The 20,014-nt window shown below is 47.5% G+C and overlaps 1 protein-coding gene, 1 long non-coding RNA gene and 8 other non-coding genes across 15 annotated transcripts in view; 9 read left to right on the top strand and 1 right to left on the bottom strand.

Moving 5' to 3' along the window:
• The window catches only part of SLC3A2 (solute carrier family 3 member 2), a 31,766-nt gene extending 23,086 nt beyond the window's left edge, over positions 1-8,680 (bottom strand). For all 3 annotated transcript variants that reach the window (XM_045372007.2, XM_045372006.2, XM_045372009.2), the window contains exon 1: positions 8,431-8,680. In XM_045372007.2, the coding sequence (XP_045227942.2) occupies positions 8,431-8,542 (112 nt within the window). In that variant the 5' untranslated portion in view covers positions 8,543-8,680. The remainder of the gene's footprint in view (positions 1-8,430) is intronic.
• Positions 8,681-8,855: 175 nt separating this feature from the next.
• Positions 8,856-13,073, top strand: LOC101865759 (uncharacterized). Of its 4 annotated transcripts, XR_012423137.1 has the most exons (11): positions 8,856-8,942; positions 9,342-9,383; positions 9,590-9,673; positions 9,870-9,916; positions 10,259-10,291; positions 10,718-10,764; positions 10,961-10,993; positions 11,204-11,240; positions 11,675-11,715; positions 11,951-11,982; positions 12,111-13,073. It is a non-coding gene; the product is annotated as an uncharacterized lncRNA (long non-coding RNA). The 4 variants fall into 4 exon arrangements; XR_001484856.3 differs by having other exon boundaries at positions 8,922-9,383; XR_012423138.1 differs by lacking the exon at positions 10,259-10,291 and having other exon boundaries at positions 8,922-9,383.
• LOC123568920 (small nucleolar RNA SNORD26) lies at positions 9,441-9,514 on the top strand. Its single transcript, XR_006692471.1, has one exon. It is a non-coding gene; the product is annotated as a small nucleolar RNA SNORD26 (small nucleolar RNA).
• On the top strand, positions 9,725-9,796 carry LOC123568919 (small nucleolar RNA SNORD27). Its single transcript, XR_006692470.2, has one exon. It is a non-coding gene; the product is annotated as a small nucleolar RNA SNORD27 (small nucleolar RNA).
• Positions 10,115-10,189, top strand: LOC123568918 (small nucleolar RNA SNORD28). Its single transcript, XR_006692469.1, has one exon. It is a non-coding gene; the product is annotated as a small nucleolar RNA SNORD28 (small nucleolar RNA).
• LOC123568917 (small nucleolar RNA SNORD29) lies at positions 10,826-10,890 on the top strand. Its single transcript, XR_006692468.1, has one exon. It is a non-coding gene; the product is annotated as a small nucleolar RNA SNORD29 (small nucleolar RNA).
• On the top strand, positions 11,062-11,131 carry LOC123568921 (small nucleolar RNA SNORD30). Its single transcript, XR_006692472.1, has one exon. It is a non-coding gene; the product is annotated as a small nucleolar RNA SNORD30 (small nucleolar RNA).
• On the top strand, positions 11,397-11,465 carry LOC123568922 (small nucleolar RNA SNORD31). The gene has a single exon (XR_006692473.1). It is a non-coding gene; the product is annotated as a small nucleolar RNA SNORD31 (small nucleolar RNA).
• Positions 11,755-11,880, top strand: LOC123568925 (small nucleolar RNA SNORD22). The gene has a single exon (XR_006692476.1). It is a non-coding gene; the product is annotated as a small nucleolar RNA SNORD22 (small nucleolar RNA).
• Positions 13,074-19,219: 6,146 nt separating the features above from the next.
• Positions 19,220-19,410, top strand: LOC123568979 (U2 spliceosomal RNA). Its single transcript, XR_006692521.2, has one exon. It is a non-coding gene; the product is annotated as a U2 spliceosomal RNA (small nuclear RNA).
• The last annotated feature ends 604 nt before the right edge of the window (positions 19,411-20,014 follow it).

The following is a 20,014-nucleotide window of genomic DNA, read 5'->3' on the forward strand; positions in this document are numbered from 1 at the left end:
TACCATAAAACTGGCAATGTTGCAGGGGTAGGTAGTCATGGGGAGTTCGATTCAGAGTTGTGGATACAATAGAGCATGGCATCCTTAGGGGAAAAATATGTGGATAGCCAAAAAGGATGCTACTACACATCTACAAAGAGAAAAAGGCAAGAATAGAGGAGGAAGAGGCAGCTAAGGGCCATCACCATAATACACAGTCAAAATCCTTCATTCGGCTCCCGGATCTGAGCCAACTTTTTAAATCTAGGCTCACTGCAACATCCTCCACCTCCAGGGTTCAAGGGACTCTCCGGCCTCAGTCTCCCTAGTAGCTGGGATTACAGGCACACGCCACCACGCCCAGCTAATTTTTGTGTTTTTAGTAGAGACGGGGTTTCGCCACATTGGCCAAGCTGGTCTCAAACTCCTGACCTCAAGTGATCTGAATGCCTTGGCCTCCCAAAGTGCTGGGATTACAGGCATGAGTCACCGCACCTGGCTGAACCAACTTTCACATCCAAAACTCAATTACTGAAGAGGTACCCAAATCCCTAGGAAAGGATGCTAAAACTGTAATGGTTCCGCCAGTTCCTCCTAAACGGGAGTATGTCAACATATCACCTACTCAGACTATTGGGTAAAGGGAAATGCCTAAACACTTTGAGGATTTGGGGGACAAGATCTGAACTGACATTGAGACCTGGAAACCCAAAGCATCACCATGATCCCTGCATTATACTGGGGACTTACAGGTGTCAGGCAGTAACTGAAGTCTTAGCCAAAACTTACTAGCTCATAGTAAGTCTGCTTGTCCATGGACCCATCACTAGTCATTTCCTCAGGTCCAAGTGTTTAAACGAGGGCTGGGCATGGGAGGCTGAGGCAGGAGAATTGTTTAAACCCAGGAGGTAGAGGTTGCAGTGAGCCGAGATTGCGCCACTGCACTCCAGCCTGGGTGACAGAGTGGGACTCTATCTCAAAACAAAACAAACAAACAAACAAACAAAAATTAGCCAGGCGTGGTGGTGCACGCCTGTAGTCTCAGCTGCTTGGGAGGCTGAGGTCCAAGAATTGCTTGAACTCGGAAGGTGAAAGTTGCAGTGAGGCCAGATGGCACCACTGCAAGCCAGCACATTCCATCTCAAAAAAAAAAAAAAATTTAACAGGACTGATATACTTAGGAGTTGAAGTAATCACATTGGGTCCTTGGCCTAAGAGATAAGAGCTATCATACTGGGACAGACAAACCCCTCTAAAACCCCTCCCTCTTTTCAGCCATGATAGTAAATCAAAGCAGTATTACATCCTGGGGAGGGACAGAGATCAGTACCACCACTAAAGACAAAAAGGATGCATGGGTGTGGTGTCTATCACATCCATACCTAGAAATATATCTCCAGCCCACACACTGGGTAAGCTGCCAACTTTGACTCAAACTGTGAGTAGGAAACGGCTCTGCACCTAGTCTAGGCTGCAATGTACATGGCCTTGCCACTTAAGCCATGCAACCCAGCAGATCCTGGGGGAGCCAAAGTATCAGTAGCGAAAAAAAAGATGCAGTGGAGAACTTATGGCAAGCTCCTACGGCAAAAGCACAATGCGAGTCCCTGAGATTCTGGAGCAAGACCAAGCTGTCCAAAGCAGGGAAGTAGGTGCCTTTTGAGAAACAGCGTCAAGGCTGTTACTGGAAAGCTTGACTATGAAGCATCCAGAACTGCCCCATTATGAATTGGGTCTTGTCAGACCTACCTAGTCACAAAGTCAGACAGACCCTTTAGTCAGACATTAAGATGGAAATGGTATATCCAGGATGAAGCTGAAAGCACAACCAGAAAACATTAGTACTCTGCATGAGCAGGTAGCCCAGACACCCATGGTACCCACCACAGTTGTAAAAGTACCTCTTCCCTGGAAGACCACCTCAATGCCACACTCCTCCACAACCCAGGAAATTCTATGCTATTTCTTTTGGGCCAGGTACAGTGGCTCATGCCTGTTTCCCAGCAATTTGGTCACTTGAGCCCAGGAGTTGGAGACCAGCCTAGGCACCATAGTGAGGCACTGTCACACTCCAAAAAATGAAAGAATTAGCTGGGTGTGATGGCACATGCCTACAGTCCCAGCTACTCAGGAGGCTGAGGTGGGAGGATGCTCTGAGCCCAGGAGTTCAACGCTGCAGTGAGCTGTGATCACACACTGCATTCCAGCCTAGACGACAGAGTGAGATCCTGGTTCAAAAAGAAATTGAGGCCCAGTGTGGTGGCTCACGCCTGTAATCCCAACACTTTGGGAGGCCAAGCCAGTCTGATCACTTGAGGTCAGGAGTTCGAGACCAGCCTGACCAACATGGTGAAACCCTGTCTCTACTAAAAATACAAAAATCAAAAATCAGCCAGGAGTGGTGGTGGGCACCTGTAATCCCAGCTACCCAGGAGGCTGAGGCAAGAGAATTGCGTTAAGCTGGGAGGCAGAGGTTGCAGTGAGCTGAGATCAAGCCACTGCACTGCAGCCTGGGGAAAAGAGCGAGACTCCATCTCAAAAAGAAATTGAGCCTTTTTTCCACTGTCATGTCTACCAGTTCCCTGCCAAGCACTGGTTATTTGCATATCCTTCCCCTCCATTAATTGAGGCAGTGCCTCTTGCTGCCAGGTGGGGGCAGTGTTGCCCCTTGAACAAACACTTTCCAGACCTTGCTACTAGCAAAATCATTTGATAAGACAGTCAATGAATTGGCTGAGAAATAATCATTTGAAAATTTGTAAAATTCCCAACATAAAAAGGCAAACTGAAAAAAACTTATGAAGGTAACTAATAAATGTATATTGAGTCCTATTTGTGAATTGTATTCTGCTAGACAATAGAGATAGCAGGATGATTTACCCACATTGAATCAAACCCCAAGGAGTTTATTGTGGGTGGGAAGGGGTAGATTAGGCTTGGGGGAGCAGTGGTGATAGGGAGGCAGGGCTTCTTTTTCCTGTAGAGATGGGGGTTTCGTCTTACTATGTTGCCCAGGCTGGTCTCAAACCTCTGGCCTCAAGGGACCCTCTCACCTTGGCCTCCCAAAGTGCTGGGGTTACAGGTGTGAGCCACTGGCCGTTAGAAGCAGGGCTTTTTTTTTTTTTCCTTTTTTTTTTTTTGAGACAGAGTCTCACTCTGTCGCCCAGGCTGGAGTTCAATGGGGTGATCTCAGCTCATCACAATCTCCACCTCCCGGGTTCAAGCAATTCTCATGCCTCAGCCTCCCAAGTAGTTGAGATTACAGGCACACTCCAACATGTCCAGCTAATTGTTGCATTTTTAGTAGAGACACAATTTCACCACGTTGCCCAGGCTGGTCTTGAACTCCTGACCTCAAGTGATCTGCCCGCCTCGGCCTCCCAAAGTGCTGGAATTACATGCCCGGTCTAGCAGCACTTCTTAATGGCTGTATTGATCAAGTTGGGCTATAGCTTAAAGACAATGGAGAGGCTGTCGGGCGCGGTGGCTCAAGCCTGTAATCCCAGCACTTTGGGAGGCCGAGACGGGCGGATCACGAGGTCAGGAGATCAAGACCATCCTGGCTAACATGGTGAAACCCCGTCTCTACTAAAAAATACAAAAAACTAGCCGGGCGAGGTGGCGGGCGTCTGTGGTCCCAGCTACTCGGGAGGCTGAGGCAGGAGAATGGTGTAAACCCGGGAGGTGGAGCTTGCAGTGAGCTGAGATCCAGCCACTGCACTCCAGCCTGGGCGACAGAGCGAGACTCCGTCTCAAAAAAAAAAAAAAAAAAAAGACAATGGAGAGGCACTGAAGGATTGTGAGCGGAAGTCAGACCTGACCAGACTTTTTTTTTTTTTTTTTTGAGAGAGAGGTTTCGCTCTTGTAGGCCAGGTTGGAGTGCAGTGGCTCGATCTCAGCTCACCGCAACCTCCGCCTTCCTCAAGTCATTCTCCTGCCTCAGCCTGCTGAGTAGCTGGGATTACAGGCATGCGCGACCATGCCTGGCTGATTGTGTATTTTTAGTAGAGACAAGGTTCCTCCATGTTGGTCCGGCTGGTCTCAAACTCCCAACCTCAAGTGATCCACCCACCTAGGCCTCCCAGCGTGAGCCATCCTGCCCGACAGACCAGAGTTTTTATTTGTAAAGATCACTCTGGCTACAATGTGGAGAATGAACTAGAAGGGAAGAAGCCAGAGCCAGGAAGTCAGACTAAGTCTGTTACCTACAGATTGTTTTGGGAGGCCAAGGCTGGAGAATCACCTGAGCCCAGGAGTTTGAGACCAGCCTGGGCAACACAGCAAGACCTCTGTCTATACAAAAAGTAAAATAAATTAGCTGGGCATAGTGGCCAGTGCCTGTACTCCCAGCTCAGCCCAGAGGATTGCTTGAGCCCAGGAGTTTGAGGTTACAGTGACCAAGAGTGAAACCCTCTTTTTTTTGAGACAGGGTCTCTATTTGTTGCACAATTAAAGCTCACTGCAGCCTTGAACTCCTGGGCTCAAGCAATCCTCCCTACCTCAGCCTCCCCCAGAACTGGGACTATACACATGCACCACCACACTCAGCTAATTTTTATTTTTGCAGAGACGGGTCTCCGTATGTTGTCCAGGCTGGTCTCAAACTCCTGGGCTCAAGCACGCTGCTTGCCTTGGCCCCCCAAAGTGCTGGGATTATGTGGGGGAAAGAAAAAAGAGATCAGACTGTTACTGTGTCTATGTAAAAAAGGAAGACATAAGAAATTCCATTTTGAGGCCGGGCGCGGTGGCTCAAGCCTGTAATCCCAGCACTTTGGGAGGCCGAGGCGGGCGGATCACAAGGTCAGGAGATCGAGACCACAGTGAAACCCCGTCTCTACTAAAAATACAAAAAATTAGCCGGGCGCGGTGGCGGGCGCCTGTAGTCCCAGCTACTCAGGAGGCTGAGGCAGGAGAATGGCGGGAACCCGGGAGGCGGAGCTTGCAGTGAGCCGAGATCGCGCCACTGCACTCCAGCCTGGGCAACAGCGTGAGACTCCGTCTCAAAAAAAAAAAAAAAAAAAAAAAAAAAAGAAATTCCATTTTGATCTGTACTAAGAAAAATTCTTCTGCCTTGAGATGCTATTAATCTGTAACCCTAGCCCCAACACTGTGCTCGCAGAAACATGTGCTGTATTGACTCAAGGTTTAATGGATTTAGGGCTGTGCAGGATGTGTTTTGTTAAAAATGTGTTTGCAGGCAGTATGCTTGGTAAAAGTCACCGCCACTCTCCAGTCTCCGGTCTCGAGTACCCAGGGACACAACGCACTGTGGAAGGCCGCAGGGACTGCTGCCCAACAAAGCCTGGGTATTGTCCAAGGTTTCTCCCCACTGAGACAGCCTGAGATATGGCCTTGTGGGAAGGGAAAGACCTGACCGTCCCCCAGACACCCGTAAAGGGTCTGTGCTGAGGAGGATTAGTGAAAGAGGAAGGCTTCTTTGCAGTTGAGATAAAAGGAAGGCATCTATCTGTCTCCTGCTCATCCCTGGGCAATGGAATGTCTCGGTATAAAACCTGATCGTACGTTACATTCTATTTACTGAGATAGGAGAAAACTGCCTTATCGATGGAGGTTAGACATGCTGGCGGCAATACTGCTTTTTTTTTTTTTTTTGAGAGGGAGTCTTGCCTTGTCACCCAGGCTGGAGTGCAGTGGTGCAATCTCAGTTCACTGCAAGCTCCGCCTCCCGGGTTCCCTCCATTCTCCTGCCTCAGCCTCCCAAGTAGCTGGGACTACAGGTGCGCGCCATCACATCCAGCTAATTTTTTTGTATTTTAGTAGAGACGGGGTTTCACCATGTTAGCCAGGATGGTCTCCATCTCCTGACCTCGTGATCCGCCCGTCTGGGCCTCCCAAAGTGCTGAGATTACAGTGCTGGGATTACAGGCGTGAGCCACCGTGCCTGGCCGACAATACTGCTCTTTACTGCACTGAGATGTTTGTGTAAAGTCAAACATAAATCTGGCCTACATGCACATCGAGGCACAGCACCTTTCCTTAAACTTATTTATGACAGAGTCCTTTGCTCACATGTTTTCCTGCTGACCCTCTCCCCACCATTACCCTATAGTCCTGCCACATCCCCCTCACCGAGATGGTAGAGATAGTGATCAATAAATGCTGAGGGAACTCAGAGACCGGTGCCGGTACGGGTCCTCCTTATGCTGAGTGTCGGTCCCCTGGGCCCACTTTTCTTCCTCTATACTTTGTCTCTCTGTCTTATTTTCTCAGTCTCTCGTCCCACCTGATGAGAAATACCCACAGGTGTGGAGGGGCTGGCCCCCTTCAGGATTACAGGCGTGAGCCGCTCTACCTAGCCTACTTTTTTTTAAATGCCCTATTTTCTAGTAGATTCTATGTCACTGCACAAGAGGTTGCAAACTCACAATGAGGGCCACCTTTGGCCCACAGGCATATTTCAGTTTTTTGTTTGTTTGTTTTTGAGACTCGCTCTTGTCCCCCAGGCTGGAGTGCAGTGGGGTGATCTTGGCTCACTGCAACTTCCACCTCCCGGGTTCAACCGCTTCTCCTGCCTCACCCTCCTAAGTAGCTGGGATTACAATCGCCCGCCACCGCACCCACACCACGCCCGGCTTATTTTTGTATTTTTAGTAGAGAAGGGGTTTCACCATGTTGGCCATGCTGGTCTCTAACTCCTGACCTCAGGTGGTCCGCCCACTTCGGCCTCCCAAAGTGCTAGGATTACAGACATGAGCCACCGCGCCCGGCCAAAAAAATTTAAACTCAACATTTTAAAGTGGGTAAATACACAATTCTGGACTTCTGGATTCTTTTGAAAACTATTTGATCACACAGAGACAATACTGTCACAAGGCAACAAGCAGCTGGAGCTGTGAAAGGGCTGCCCAGTTCACCAGAGTCCCAACTCAGTTCATTTCACTTACCTACATTACTTAGCTGATTTCTGTATGTGAGTTGGAGACCCCTAACCCAAATCCCCTCTTTTCCACTTCCACTGCCGTTACACTTGCTAGTATTGAATCCTCTTGCCTAAACTACTATGGCAATCTAACTAATGACCTTGTCTCCATCTTATCCCCCAATGTCTTATCACTTTCCTACTTAAAAACTCTCCCTGGTTTTTTTTTTCTATCTATGATTCAAGTGATTTAGCTTTGCTCTCAAGGTCCTGCTTATGTGGCTTTCCCCAGGAAATACATTCCAGTTTTATATTCTAATACTCCCCTTTTGCCCATCTTTCATGAATTGTAGCCACACACTTCCTTCTTTTTCTTGCACCAAGCTTGTGCTCCAGTTGTTTCTTTAACTGGAATTCCCCTCCGGAGTCTTTCAACCCTTTCAGGCCCAGACACTCTATAAAGCATTTCCCAACTGCCATTCCCACTCACAACCTCCCCAGCCTTGTCTGTCTACTCTGGGCCATCTTGATTTTCCATAGTTTATCTGTCCCCCTTTTTTTTTTTTTTTTTTTTTTGAGACAGGGTCTCACTCAGTCATCCAGGCTGGAGTGCAGTGCAGTGGCTTGATCACAACTCACTTACAGCCTCAAATTCCTGGGCTCAAGCAATCCTCCCACCTCAGCTTCCCAAGTAGCTGAGGCTACAGGCATGCACCACCGCTCCTGGCTAATTTTTTCTATTTTTCTGTAGAGATGGGTATCGGTTTCTCACTATGTTGCTTAGGCTGGTCTTGAACTCTTGGGTTCAAGAGATCCTCCCACCTTGGCCTCCCAAAATGCTGAGCCAGGCCGGGTGTGGTGGCCTACGCCTGTAATCCCAGCACTTTGGGAGGCTGAGGCAGGAGGTCACCAGGTCAGCAGTTCAAGACCAGCCTGGCCAACGTGATGAAACCCCATCTCTCCTAAAAATACAAAAATTAGCGTGGCTTGATGATTGCGGGAGCCTGTAATCCCAGCTACTCAGGAGGCTGAGGAAGGAGAATCGCTTGAACCTGGGAGGCAGAGGTTGCAGTGAACCGACATCCCGCCACTGCACTCTGGGCGACAGAGCAGAACTCTGTCTCGGAAAAAAAAAAAAATGTTTATAAAGTGTGCTTGTACACGTAGATGTTTACCACGAACCACTGAACTAATGCTGTCCGGTCTCAGTAAAACAGTCTATAGCTGACTGCAACCATAGTGATCAGGCAGGAGTTGCAGCAGGCAGCACCGCGGGAGCCCTTTAAGGTTCCCCATCAATAAAGGGGGCTGTCATCCTACCTAGCTCTTGGGATTTTGATGGATTAATCGATTAATACAGTGTGCTTAAAACGGTGCTCCACAAATGTTAGCTAATGCTGGCCCGTAGTAGTCCAAGATCTAAAGAAAACGCACCAGAAGGCAGGACATAGGGGACCAGTTAGAAAAAAATCAGATCCTGTCTTCAGTGGAGCATTTACGCCCTGACTTACTTTCCCGAAATGGCTCCCCCAAAGGGGACCTCCTCCCGAGTTTAGCTCGGGATCCAGTACCTGAGTCATCCCCCGCGCTGAGACCCTGGACACCAGCCTCCGAATGTGAGCCCGGCAGCTGGCGGGGAATCGAAACGACGGCGGTCGAGGCTTCAGGAGGCTGTAGCTCCATGGAGGCGGATCCTGCACACAGGTTTCGGGTGTGTGGGGGCAAGGGGGAGCTCAGAACAGGGTTAGCGGGTAAGCAGTCGTGACCGTCAGTCCAGGATCCGCGTGAGGCAGTGATCTCACCGCTCCTGCCACATGCACTGGGTGAGAAAACTAAGCCGCAATGCGGTCGGTGAGGTTCCGTAGGACGCATGCGCGCCCTTTTCGCGCCGCAGGTTCAGGTAGCGCTTTGTCCACGCCCTCCTTCCCTGGAACTCTCTACCCACAACTCCCCGGGGTCGCATGCGGTCAACGTATGCGCGTGCGCTCGCCATAGCACCGCCCCCAAATCCCGTGGGCCTCTGCGGGATGGTATTTAATCGTCTCTCCGTGCCAATTTCGGTCTCATTGTTCTACTGCCGCTGGTAAGTGATTTTGTAAGGTTTGTAGCTGTCAGTGTTTTGTGCTTTGTCCGTTTCTTTTATTTTGAACGATTGTGCGGACATCGCATAGCACGCGCTATGCCTTCTGTGTTGTAGCTGTCTAGCCAGGGTGACTGGCGGGTGAGGTCTTGTGGGTGGCCTCGAGACTTAATTAAATTAAGTAGCAGCGGGGCTTTGTGAAGGACAAGATGGCGATGGCGGGCCTTGCGGGTCCCCTCCCTATGATGAGGACCTTTTCACAGACCTGTACTGAGCTCCGTGAGGATAAGTGACTCTGAGGAGATGGGCCCTGCAAGCCTCCTACTTAGCCGTCGGCTCAGAAGATAGCGTTTTCGAAATGCCCTGTGTTGACTTAATGTCTTCTTGGACTCTGGTCTGCAGGGTTTACGCGCACGTTGGAATCGAAGAGAGCTCTATGTTACAGTAAGTTCTTATGGCCATTTCTTAACCTCTGCTCTTTCGTTGAGTGTGTTGAAGTTGCTACGGGGATGATTTTACAAACTGAACTCTCTCTTTCTGATGGATTAGTGGAGAAAACAAAAATTCTGAGTAGCACTGTACTGTACGCAATAAATGTCAGGGACTTATTGATTTGTCTGAGGTGTTAGTGAAGGCTGTTATTTTTTCAGATGTTTAGCCCACAAGAGCTCACTGGTGAAGGAATGGGACAAGACCCATCTTTCTGCAAAGCCAGCGTTACAGTAATGTTCCAGGTAGGTGTACATGCTTTTATGCTCTTACAGAGGAGACCTTGCTAGATAACCACTCCGTGATGAACACAAAATGACAAGCATATGGCTGAACTTATAAGTGATGTCATCTTACTACTGAGAAGTGACAGCGAGGTCTTCAGGGGTCTTTGAATGACTATTTTTAGGTACATAAAATGCCTTCCTCTGTTGTCTACAGCATCTCATAATCCTGAGGAATTCAGCTGTCTCCCAGGGTGAATACAGGTAATTATTCAAATTGGTGTATGTCATCTCTGTAAATGTTCACAAGAGAACAAGTGGCCGGCGGAAGCAATTTTGTTTTTTGGCGCCTTCCATCTTGTTCCTCTTGAGATAATTTTCTGGGAAGCGAGATCGCAACCCGGTACTACAGTTCTTGTAAGCGTGCGCTGTTATCCTCATCCATATATCGATCACTTTACTGTCAGATGATTTGAATTGATAAGCTGATGTTCTGTGAGGTACAAAAATTAATAGCATGTTAGAGTTCTGATGGCAGTTGTTGATTTTGAATAAGTTTCATTCCATCCTAATACCTTAAAATAACTAATTTGCTTTGCTTTCCAGGTATTCCTCATGACAATCTGCCTCTATCTTACAGTACGTTGCTTTTTTAATTCTATGGGCCTATTATCTAATTGATAACTTAGCCATCTTGATGTTTGTTACCAAAGCCTGCTTAAACCATAAAGTTTTCTGGTTCCTCTTGTTCTCTGTAGTGATGTTTCCAGACCTCCCCTTTTTTCTCTCAGATAGATGCCCACTGATCTGCCCAGGGTCAGACTAATGCTTGTCAGTTGTAGGTTTGCACGGTTCAGCTCCAATATGGAGGAAACATCCTGCCTCAGCCCTGTTCTAGCCTGGGAACCAGTAATTGTGAACCCACCAGGATTAACTGAAAAAGGGCATGAGAGGCCTGTCTGAGGCATTTGGTTACCTTTTCTTAGCTTGTCCACTAGCAACCGTAACTAAAATAGTTTTGGCTGTTTGGGATAATTAGCTAATTGATTGATTTTTTTGATTCAGGAGCAGCTTGTTGCCATATACCATTGAAAAACCTTCAGAGCTGAGAGGTTAGTTGATTTTTTTTTTTTTTTTTTTTGCTCCTTACCGCTTGTGCCACCAAGTAGACAGTTTCTATGATGAATCAAACTAGCTCACTATGACTGACAGTGAAAATACATGAACACCTGAGAAATTGGAGAATGCAGGGAGTGGGGGGTAACCATGTCTGAGGAATCTTTCACCCACAGTTTTGTTTTTCTTTAGGTGTTATTAACCAATAACCTCTTTGGCTCTAAGGTGAGTAATTTCACTGTATTCAATACATCCAGCATATAGAGTAGAAAAAACTGCCTTTTTAGGCCTGTATATATGATGACTTACATGGAATCTCGTTCGGCTGATGACTTGCTGTTGAGACTCTGAAATCTGATTTTCTAAGAATGATGCGTGGGAACAACTTAATGCAGGATAGGAGAAGCACTACTGACTTGGTCTTCCTCCTTTCAGGGCCAGCACCTTCTCTCTAGCACTCGAGGAGTTTGAGGTAAGTGGCTTTGCAATAGCTGCCATCAATGGCTGCTATATACAATTTTCTGTGATTTTTGTGTGTGATAGCACTGTGGTCTGGGTGGATGTGTACAGATAGAACTGGCTTAACCCAAATCTTTGATCTCCTGGACCACCAAGTGATGATCACCTGCTCACCAGTGATGAGTTGAATACCGCCCCAGTCTGATCAATGTGACTGAAAGGTATTTTCTGAGCTGTGAGCCTGCCTTCCAGTGACAACTTCTAAAAATTACAAGTTATTTGAGGAGGCATTACAGCCAATAGGAAGTTCTTGGGCTAAGTAGTGTTTCCTCTAAAATGTGCCCTGAAACTTCTGTCTGCCAAGCAACAGATATAGTTGAGAGATTGTAAAATGTACTGTAGAATGAAAGTCTCTCAAGACTACATGATTTTTTCTTGATTTTGCAGGAAAACTAGGTGTTACTGTTGACTCCAGACTGCAGTTACAGGTGAGTAAACCGAAATGTAAGGTGGACTGTGCTAAAAATTCCCAATGAAGAAACTTTCACACGTCTTACTCTCTGTCCTAGTCCCAGAGCCTGTAAAGGTGAACCCACTGGGACTGGCTGGGGGAAAAGAGGAAGATTTGTTCCAGAAGGAACTGTCTGAGGGATGACAGATATTTCTATACAAAGAAAGGGAGTAATCATCACTTGTTGAAAACATTGATTTTAATTTTTCCAGGTCTGAGTAAAGAACAAGGTGCATAAGAAATGGTAGGTATCTGTTTAAATATTTAACTGGTTTTATAATAGCAACCTTTTACTCTTAGGTTACATAGTGTTAACTATTGTGTACATTCATATTTTCCAATCCAATAAGAACTTTTGTTTTTCCTCTGCAGGAATCTGTCTTGGAGGACATCAGAAGGTGAATTTTCCAAGTCCTTGGATAACCTAGCTGTTGAAGTTACCACAGCATAATTTTAGTCGTCTTAATGGCGTGGCTGCTTTTTTTTTTCAAAGCTTTACTGTGAATCATGCCTTTGGGTGGGTCTCCCTGGGCACAAGGAAGTGACCCCTTGAGAGTTTGCTATTTTTAACTGGGTTTTACCCAGCTTCCTTAGGCAGTCTGTCTAATGCTGCATTTCCTACTCCAAGGCAGCATTCAAGGAGCCTAATTTATCAGCACACTTTAGGGACTTTTTCCCTAGATGTACCTCACTGAAGGAATTTTAAATGAAAAGCTTGCTGGGTTTAGGGGGTCTTTTAGATGTACCTTAAAATGTTAGCAGACATAGATTAAGACACTGGGAGCCAATGAAACAGTTGAGGGTTTGCTGTGTGTTGATGTTTCTGTATTTTATCACCCCCTTCCTGCAACATTATTTCTGTGGAATCTACCTGCCCTTTTGTTTTTTAGATACAAGGGCTTGGTTTTACTACCAAGGCTGCGCTCAAGGCCCCGGCTTTAAGAGATCCTCCCACCACAGATTTCCAAAGTGCTGGGATTGTAGGTGTGATTCTTGGCACCCAGACTTTGCTGCCTTTCTTACATGATCCAAGCCCAGAACCAAAACTCAGGCACTGCATAGATGGCCAGTTTGGCAAACTACTGACCTAGCTGGTTGCCAATTGTTGATTGAGCTTCCCATAACTCCATTTCTGTTCCTCTGTATAGAGCCACCTTCTATTCCCATCATGAGCCTTTAGGTCTCCATTTGCATGTTGCAAATACTATGTGCCATGTAGGTAGCTCATTCAGGGCATTGCTCTAAACTACAAAAAAAGGTTCCCTTGAGGAGTGGCTGTCAATTTGTGTTGCTGTATTGGTTGTTGATGAAAAGAATAAAATGATTGATTACATAGTCCTGTTTGTATGTGCCTCCTTAGCACCAGTGTGTAAATTTCCATGGGAAACTGGCTTCCTCTCATGTTCCCTCAAGTCCCTGGAACTGGAAGGGACACCTGACAGGGTCTGCCTGCTAGGCAGTATGTTAAATGACTAACCTGATCTGAGCAGAGCGTCCATCTTGGTGTGCACAATACCATTACATTGGAGCTTTTTTTAAAGTTTCCCTCTTGCCTAGTCCTAGGGTGCAGTGACATGATCACAAGCTCACTACAAATTCAAGCTTTTGGGCTCAAGCAAACCTTCACTTTAACCAGCAGGTGGAGTCTTGTTCTTGTCACCCAGGCTGGAATGTGGTGGCATGATCTCAGATCACTGCAACTTCCACCACCTAGGTTCAAGCCATTCTCCCTGCCTCAGCCTCCTGCGTAGCTGGGACTACAGGCGTGTGCCACCACACCCAGCTAATTTTTAGTAATTTTAGTAGAGATGGGGCTTCATCGTGTTAACCAGGATGTTCTCGATCTCCTGACCTCAGGATCCTCCCACCTCGGCCTCCCAAAGTGGTGGGATTATAGGTGGGAGCCACCGCGCCTAGCCAAATAATCTATGCTTTTTATTTATTTTGAGACGGAGTTTCACTCTTATTGCCCAGGCTGGAGTGCAATAGCGGCATCTCCCCACTGCAACCTCCGCCTCGGCTTCAAGCGATTCTCCTGCCTTAGCCTCCTAAGTAGCTGGGATTACAGGCATGTGCCACTGCGCCCAGCTAATTTGTGTGTGTGTGTGTGTGTGTATATACTTTTTTTTTTTTTTTTTTAGTAGAGACGGGATTTCTACATGTTGGTCAGGCTGATCTCAAACTCGCGACCTCAGGTGATCCGCCTGCCTCAGCCTCCTAAAGTGCTGGGATTACAGGCGTGAGCCACCGCACCTGGCCAAATCTCGCTTTTCAATTTGCCTTGAGGAAGAAGGGAAAGCACAAGGACAGTGCCAACCTGTGGATACTGTGGGGGTAAAGTTGTGTATGGTTAGTCAGCAGCTCTCAATTTTTTCAGACAGTCTCACTCTGTCAGCCAGGCTGTGGTACAGTTGTGCAATCACAGCTCATTGCAGCCTAAACTGGGCTGCAGGGATTCTCCCACCTCAGCCTCCCAAATAGCTGGGACTACAGGTGCACACCACCACGCCCAGCTAATTTTGTATTTTTGGTAGAGTACAGACAGTTTCACCATGTTACCTAGGCTGGTCTTGAACTGAGCTCAAGCAGTCCACCCAGTTCTGTCTCCCAAAGCACTGGGATTACAGACATCTGCACTTGGCCGCTTTTCTTTTTTTTTTTTTTTTTTTTTTTTAAGCCATCAGGTATTTAAGCCGGTTCTCAATCTTTTTAACCAGGCAGCCCCCAAACCAGAATATTTTTGGAGAGATTTCTTCAGTGTTTTGGGAACTTTTTTTTTTTTTTTTTAGAAGCTTTTTTTTTTCTATTTTTTTTTGTATTTTTTTTAGTAGAGACGGGGTTTCACCGTGTTAGCCAGGATGGTCTCGATCTCCTGACCTCGTGATCCACCCGTCTCGGCCTCCCAAAGTGCTGGGATTACAGGCTTGAGCCACCGCGCCCGGCCCTATTTTCATTTATTTTTAAGGAGTTTTGCTGTGTCACCCAGGCTGGAGTCCAGTGGTGTGATCTCAGCTTACTGCAACCTCTGCCTCCCGGGTTCAAGTGATTCTCCTGCCTCAGCTTCCCAAGTAGCTGGGACTACAGGTGTGTGCCACTACACCCAGATAATTTTTGTATTTTTAGTAGACATGGGGTTTTACTATATGTTGGCCAGGCTGGTCTCGAACTCCTGACCTCAGATGATTCGCTCACCTCGCCCTTCCAAAGTGCCGGGATTACAGGTGTGAGCCACTGCACCAGACCCTGCTTTTAATTTTTGTTCATAAATTTTAGGATTTCTCCAGTCAGAATTATAAGAACGGCAACTCAGCTGAAACAACACATATTTTTTGCTCATTAAATGGTAGCCACATAGACTTGAGAGTTGTTATCACAATAATTACAACCACAAGAATGGAAGGGTCAGTTCTGAGAAGACCACCCAAGGACCCTAGGGGAGCACCAGAATTTAGAGATGGAAGATCAGCAGAGCAGAAACAGAAAAGCAACGCAAACAGTGGGAACCTGCACGGTACTGACTTGCGAACTGAGGGAAGTTTCCCCACTGCCCACAGTTGAATCTTTTGTTAAAGCCACAAAGAAGTCAGGTGGGGACTGGCCAGGCGCAGTGGTTCACACCTGTAATCCCAGCACTTTGGGAGGCCAAGGTGGGCGGATTACCTGAGGTCACAAGTTCAAGACCAGCCTGGCCAACATGGTGAAACCCCATCTCTACTAAAATTAGCTGGGTGTGGCAGTGTGCGCCTGTAGTCTCAGCTACTCAGAAGGCTGAAGCAGGAGAATCTCTTGAACCTGGGAGGCAGTGGAGGTTGCAATGAGCTGAGATCACGCCACTGCACTCCAGCCAAGGCGACACAGCAAGACTGTATCTCAAAAAAAAAAAAAAAAAAAAAAAGGCTGTGCGCAGTGCCTCGCGCCTGTAATCTCAGCACTTTGGGAGGCTGAGACAGGCGGATCACCTGAGGCCAGGAGTTCAAGACCAGCCTGACCAACATGGAGAAACCCTGTCTCTACTAAAAATACAAAATTAGCCGGGCGTGGTGGCACACGCCTGTAATCCCAGCTGAGGCTGAGGCAGGAGAATCGCTTGAACCCAGGAGGCAGAGGTTGCGATAAGCTGAGAACACACCACTGTACTCCAGCCTGGGCAACAAGAGAGAAACTCCGTCTCAAAAGCAAAAACAGAAATGAGAGTAGGACAAAATGGAGAAATGGAGGAGATGGCTGGAATGATTGAAGCCTGGCTCCTCACATTTCTTCTGTACATTAATGACTCAGACTACAATGTTTCTAGTGAGAACCTCTTCCCTAAGCTCCAGATACATCAAACAAACCTCCCACTTAATGTACAATGAGACATTCAGCTCCTTGATTCCCTGCCTTCCCCCTGCTCCTCCCCTCAACTCCATCTCCCCACCCTAGTAAATGGCACCAGCACCAACAAGCTCCTCTATCTCAAATGCAGCAATGGGCTCACCAGGAAAACCAAGGCCTTGTGTTTTTTGTTGACACCTGTTTGGTTACATCCTAGAGGAAGCAGGAGAGACAACATGAGACAGTCAAACAAACAACTGAATATTATTGAAATCGTGCAGTAGTTCTTGACCAAGGGTGTTTTTTGCCCACTAGGGGACATTTAGCAACACCTGCAGACATTTTTGGCTGTCACAACTTGGAGAGGGGAGGTATATACTACTGACAACTATTGGGTACTGGGCAAGGATGCTGCTAAATCCTACACTGCACAGGACAGCCCCTCTCCCCCATCACCCCCAAACAATGAACTGTCCAGTCCAAAAACTCAATAATGCTGAATTTCAGACACCCTGAGATTTACAATATTTACCGGCAAAGAAGAAAGTGTGATGCAGCAAGAAAGATGGTGGTCAGAAGGCTGGGTGTAGTGGCTCATGCCTGTAACCCCAGAACTTTGGGGGGCCGAGGTAGGCGGATCACCTGAGGTCAGGAGTTTGAGACCAGCCTGGCCAACATGGTGAAACCCCATGTCTACTAAAAATACAAAAATTAGCTGGGCATGGTGGCACACACCTGTAGTCCCAGCTACTAGGGAGGCTGAGGCAGGAGAATCGCTTGAACCCAGGAGACGGAGGTTGCAGTAAGCCGAGATCGCACCACTGCACTCCAGCCTGGCAACAGAGCAAGACTCTGTTTCAGAAAAAAATACAAAAATTGGCCCGGTGGGGTGGCCCACGCCTGTAATCCCAACACTTCTGGAGGCCGAGGCGGGTGGATCACGAGGTCAGGAAATCCAGACCATCCTGGCTAACACGGTGAAATCCCGTCTCTACTAAAAAATACAAAAACTTAGCTGGGCACAGTGGCGGGCACCTGTAGTCCCAGCTACTTGGGAGGCTGAGGCAGGAGAATGGCGTAAACCCGGGAGGCAGAGGTTACAGTGAGCCGAGATTGTGCCACTGCACTCCAGCCTGGGCAACAGAGTGAGATTCTGTCTCAAAAAAAAAAAAAAAGTGATCAGGGAAGGCATCCCTGAAGGGGTGCCACTTGAGCTGACACCTGTAAGAGACGATAGGGAGACATGGGCAGAAAGGTCCAGGTTGAGGAAACAGCAGATGACATAAAAAGGACTAATGATTCATGTGGGGAAAAGAAAGATGGATCAGCCTGCTACTGTGTCTATATAGAAAGAAGTAGACATAACAGACTCCATTTTGTTCTGTATCTGAGATGCTGTTAATCTGTGACCCTACCCCCAACCTTGTTGTGGTGACTCAAGGTTTAACGGATTTTGGGCTGTGCAGGGTGTGCTTTGTTAAACAAGTGCCTGAAGGCAGTATGCTTGTGAAAAGTCATCACCATTCTCTTAATCTCAAGTACCCAGGGACACGTACACTGCCAAAGGTCGCAGGGACCTCTGCCTAGGAAAGCTAGGTATTGTCCAAGGTTTCTCCCCATGTGATAGTCTGAAATATGGCCTTGTGGGAAGGGAAAGACCTGATCGTCCCCCAGCCTGACACCCGTGAAGGGTCTGTGCTGAGGAGGACTAGTATAAGAGGAAAGAAGGCCTCTTGGCAGTTGAGATAGAGAAAAGCATCTGTCTCCTGCCCGTCCCTGGGCAATGGAACATCTCCGTGTAAAACCCGATTGTATGTTCTGTTTACTAAGATGGGAGAAAACTGCCTTAGGGCGAAAGGTGGAACTTGCTAGCGCAATGCTGCTCTTTATGCACTAAAAGGGTTTATGGAGATGTTTACATATGCATATCAAGGCACCGCACTTTTCCTTAAACTTATTCATGTCACAGAGATCTTTATTCTTCCCTGGTTGACATTTTATCAGAGAATGTAACGCCTGACTCCTGCCTGGAGGATCTCAGCCATGCAAAACACTTTGATACAAAGACACTGCCTCTATTTCCAACCCGGGTTAAAGGGTTTCCAACAGAACGATCTACGTTTATATTAATAGAGCTCCCAAGAAAGCAAGACCTTAAGTCCCTTCTCAGCGAGGGCCTCATATTAATCTCTTTCATTCTGGCGGGTTTGCTTTGATCGATTAAAAAAAAATCGCTCCATTTCAATTTTACCTATACTCTCCTCCTCCTCCTTCACCCCAGTCCTCTAACGACCCTGCCTCTGCCTTCGAGGAGAGGCCCTGTGGTTTCTTGGTCGGACTTCCGAGTGGGCTGCCTTACCGCGTTGCTGGCCGGTCTGAAAGTAACTCTAAGGAGTGCGTGGGTCGGAGGACATCGGAGCTGAGGCGTCAGTACCCTTCTCCCACCGCGGGATCCCGGGTTTGAGGATCAGGAGCCTCCGAAATGGCTTTCTCAGGGCATCTTTCCCTCTCAGTGAAGGGCCGGGCGGTTGCTGGTGGACAGTACAAATGCAAAGTGCAGGTCGTGCCTCGCCACTGTGTCCTCAGTTCTCACGAACTCCTGAGAGTGCGTATCACCATTTCCCCGTTTAACTGGGGAGGAGACAAGGGCCTAAGTACCAAGCCTCAGGCCATTAAGTCAGGAATTGGAGAGCGGGGAGCCCAACCTCTTTTTTTGGACTCCAAAACCTGTGCTTTGAAACCGCGCCGCGGCTTCTCCCAAGAAAGGTCCCAGAGAGGGGCGCCCCCACCTGCAGCACTGTCACGCCGCCCCCTGGAGAGCCCAAAAACCTCTAGGTTGGGAGACTAACGCCACAATCTGGGAAAAAGAGGCTACGCGGGTACTGAAATCACGATTGGTATGTGGGCCAATCCCAGGATCCTAAAAAAGCGAAGGGGCGGGTTTATGCAAAACACACTGAGCAGAGAGCAGGCGGGAGAAGCAGTACAGGACTCTTAAATAGGTATGTTTCCAAACTATAGCCACTACTATTAAGAAAGAATAATGAAAACTGCGTTTCGGAATTATAACGTATTGGAAAATAATTTAACATTTAATGCCTAGATAGTTACCATAAGTGGGTAGAAGATAGGAAGGATAAGGCCGCCAAGGCAGCCTGAGTAAAAGTATCGCTTCTCGGCCTTTTGGCTAAGATCAAGTGTAGTATCTGTTCTTATCAGTTTAATATCTGATACGTCCTCTATCCGAGGACAATATATTAAATGGATTTTTGGAATTAGGAGATGGAAAAGGAGCTTGCTTCGTCCACTCCACGCATCGACCTGGTATTGCAGTACTTCCAGGAACGGTGCACCCCCCCTTCGGGGGAAACAATTACATGTCTAAAAAGAAAGATTACGGTGGAAAAGGGAAAAGTTAATCAACCGGAATTTGGTTGATACTGCTGCCAGCTTAGCTTGCTTGCGCGGTGAAATTTGGGTGTGTGTGTTTTTGTTCTATTAGGCAGAGTTTCATTCTGGCTCTGCATGGCTACCGTCTGAGTTCAAGCGGTTTATCTGTCTTTATCTTCAGGGTGGGTTGGGTCTATGAATGAAGGTGCGTGCCACCGCGCCCGGCTAAATTTTTATATTTTTAGTAGAGATGGGGCTTCACCATCTGTACTAAAAGATGAGATCCGCCCGCCTCGGCCTCCCAAAGATTACATACAGGCATGAGCCACCGCGCCCGGCCTTAGTTATTTTTATCATGTGTTTAACGCTTTTTTCCCCATGGTTTTAACTAGAAACTAAGGCGGAAGAATCTCTGTAACTAAGGAATTCCAGGTTGCAATGCACTGTGACTCCACTCGAATCCCTTTTTCTTTTCTTTTTTTTTTTTTTTTTTGAGACAGAGTCTTGCTCTGTCGCCCAGGCTGGAGTGCAGTGGGCGCAACTTCGGCTCACTGCAAACTCCGCCTCCTGGG

This window comes from Macaca fascicularis, chromosome 14 (genome assembly GCF_037993035.2).
Source record: "Macaca fascicularis isolate 582-1 chromosome 14, T2T-MFA8v1.1".
Classification (NCBI taxonomy): domain Eukaryota; kingdom Metazoa; phylum Chordata; class Mammalia; order Primates; family Cercopithecidae; genus Macaca; species Macaca fascicularis.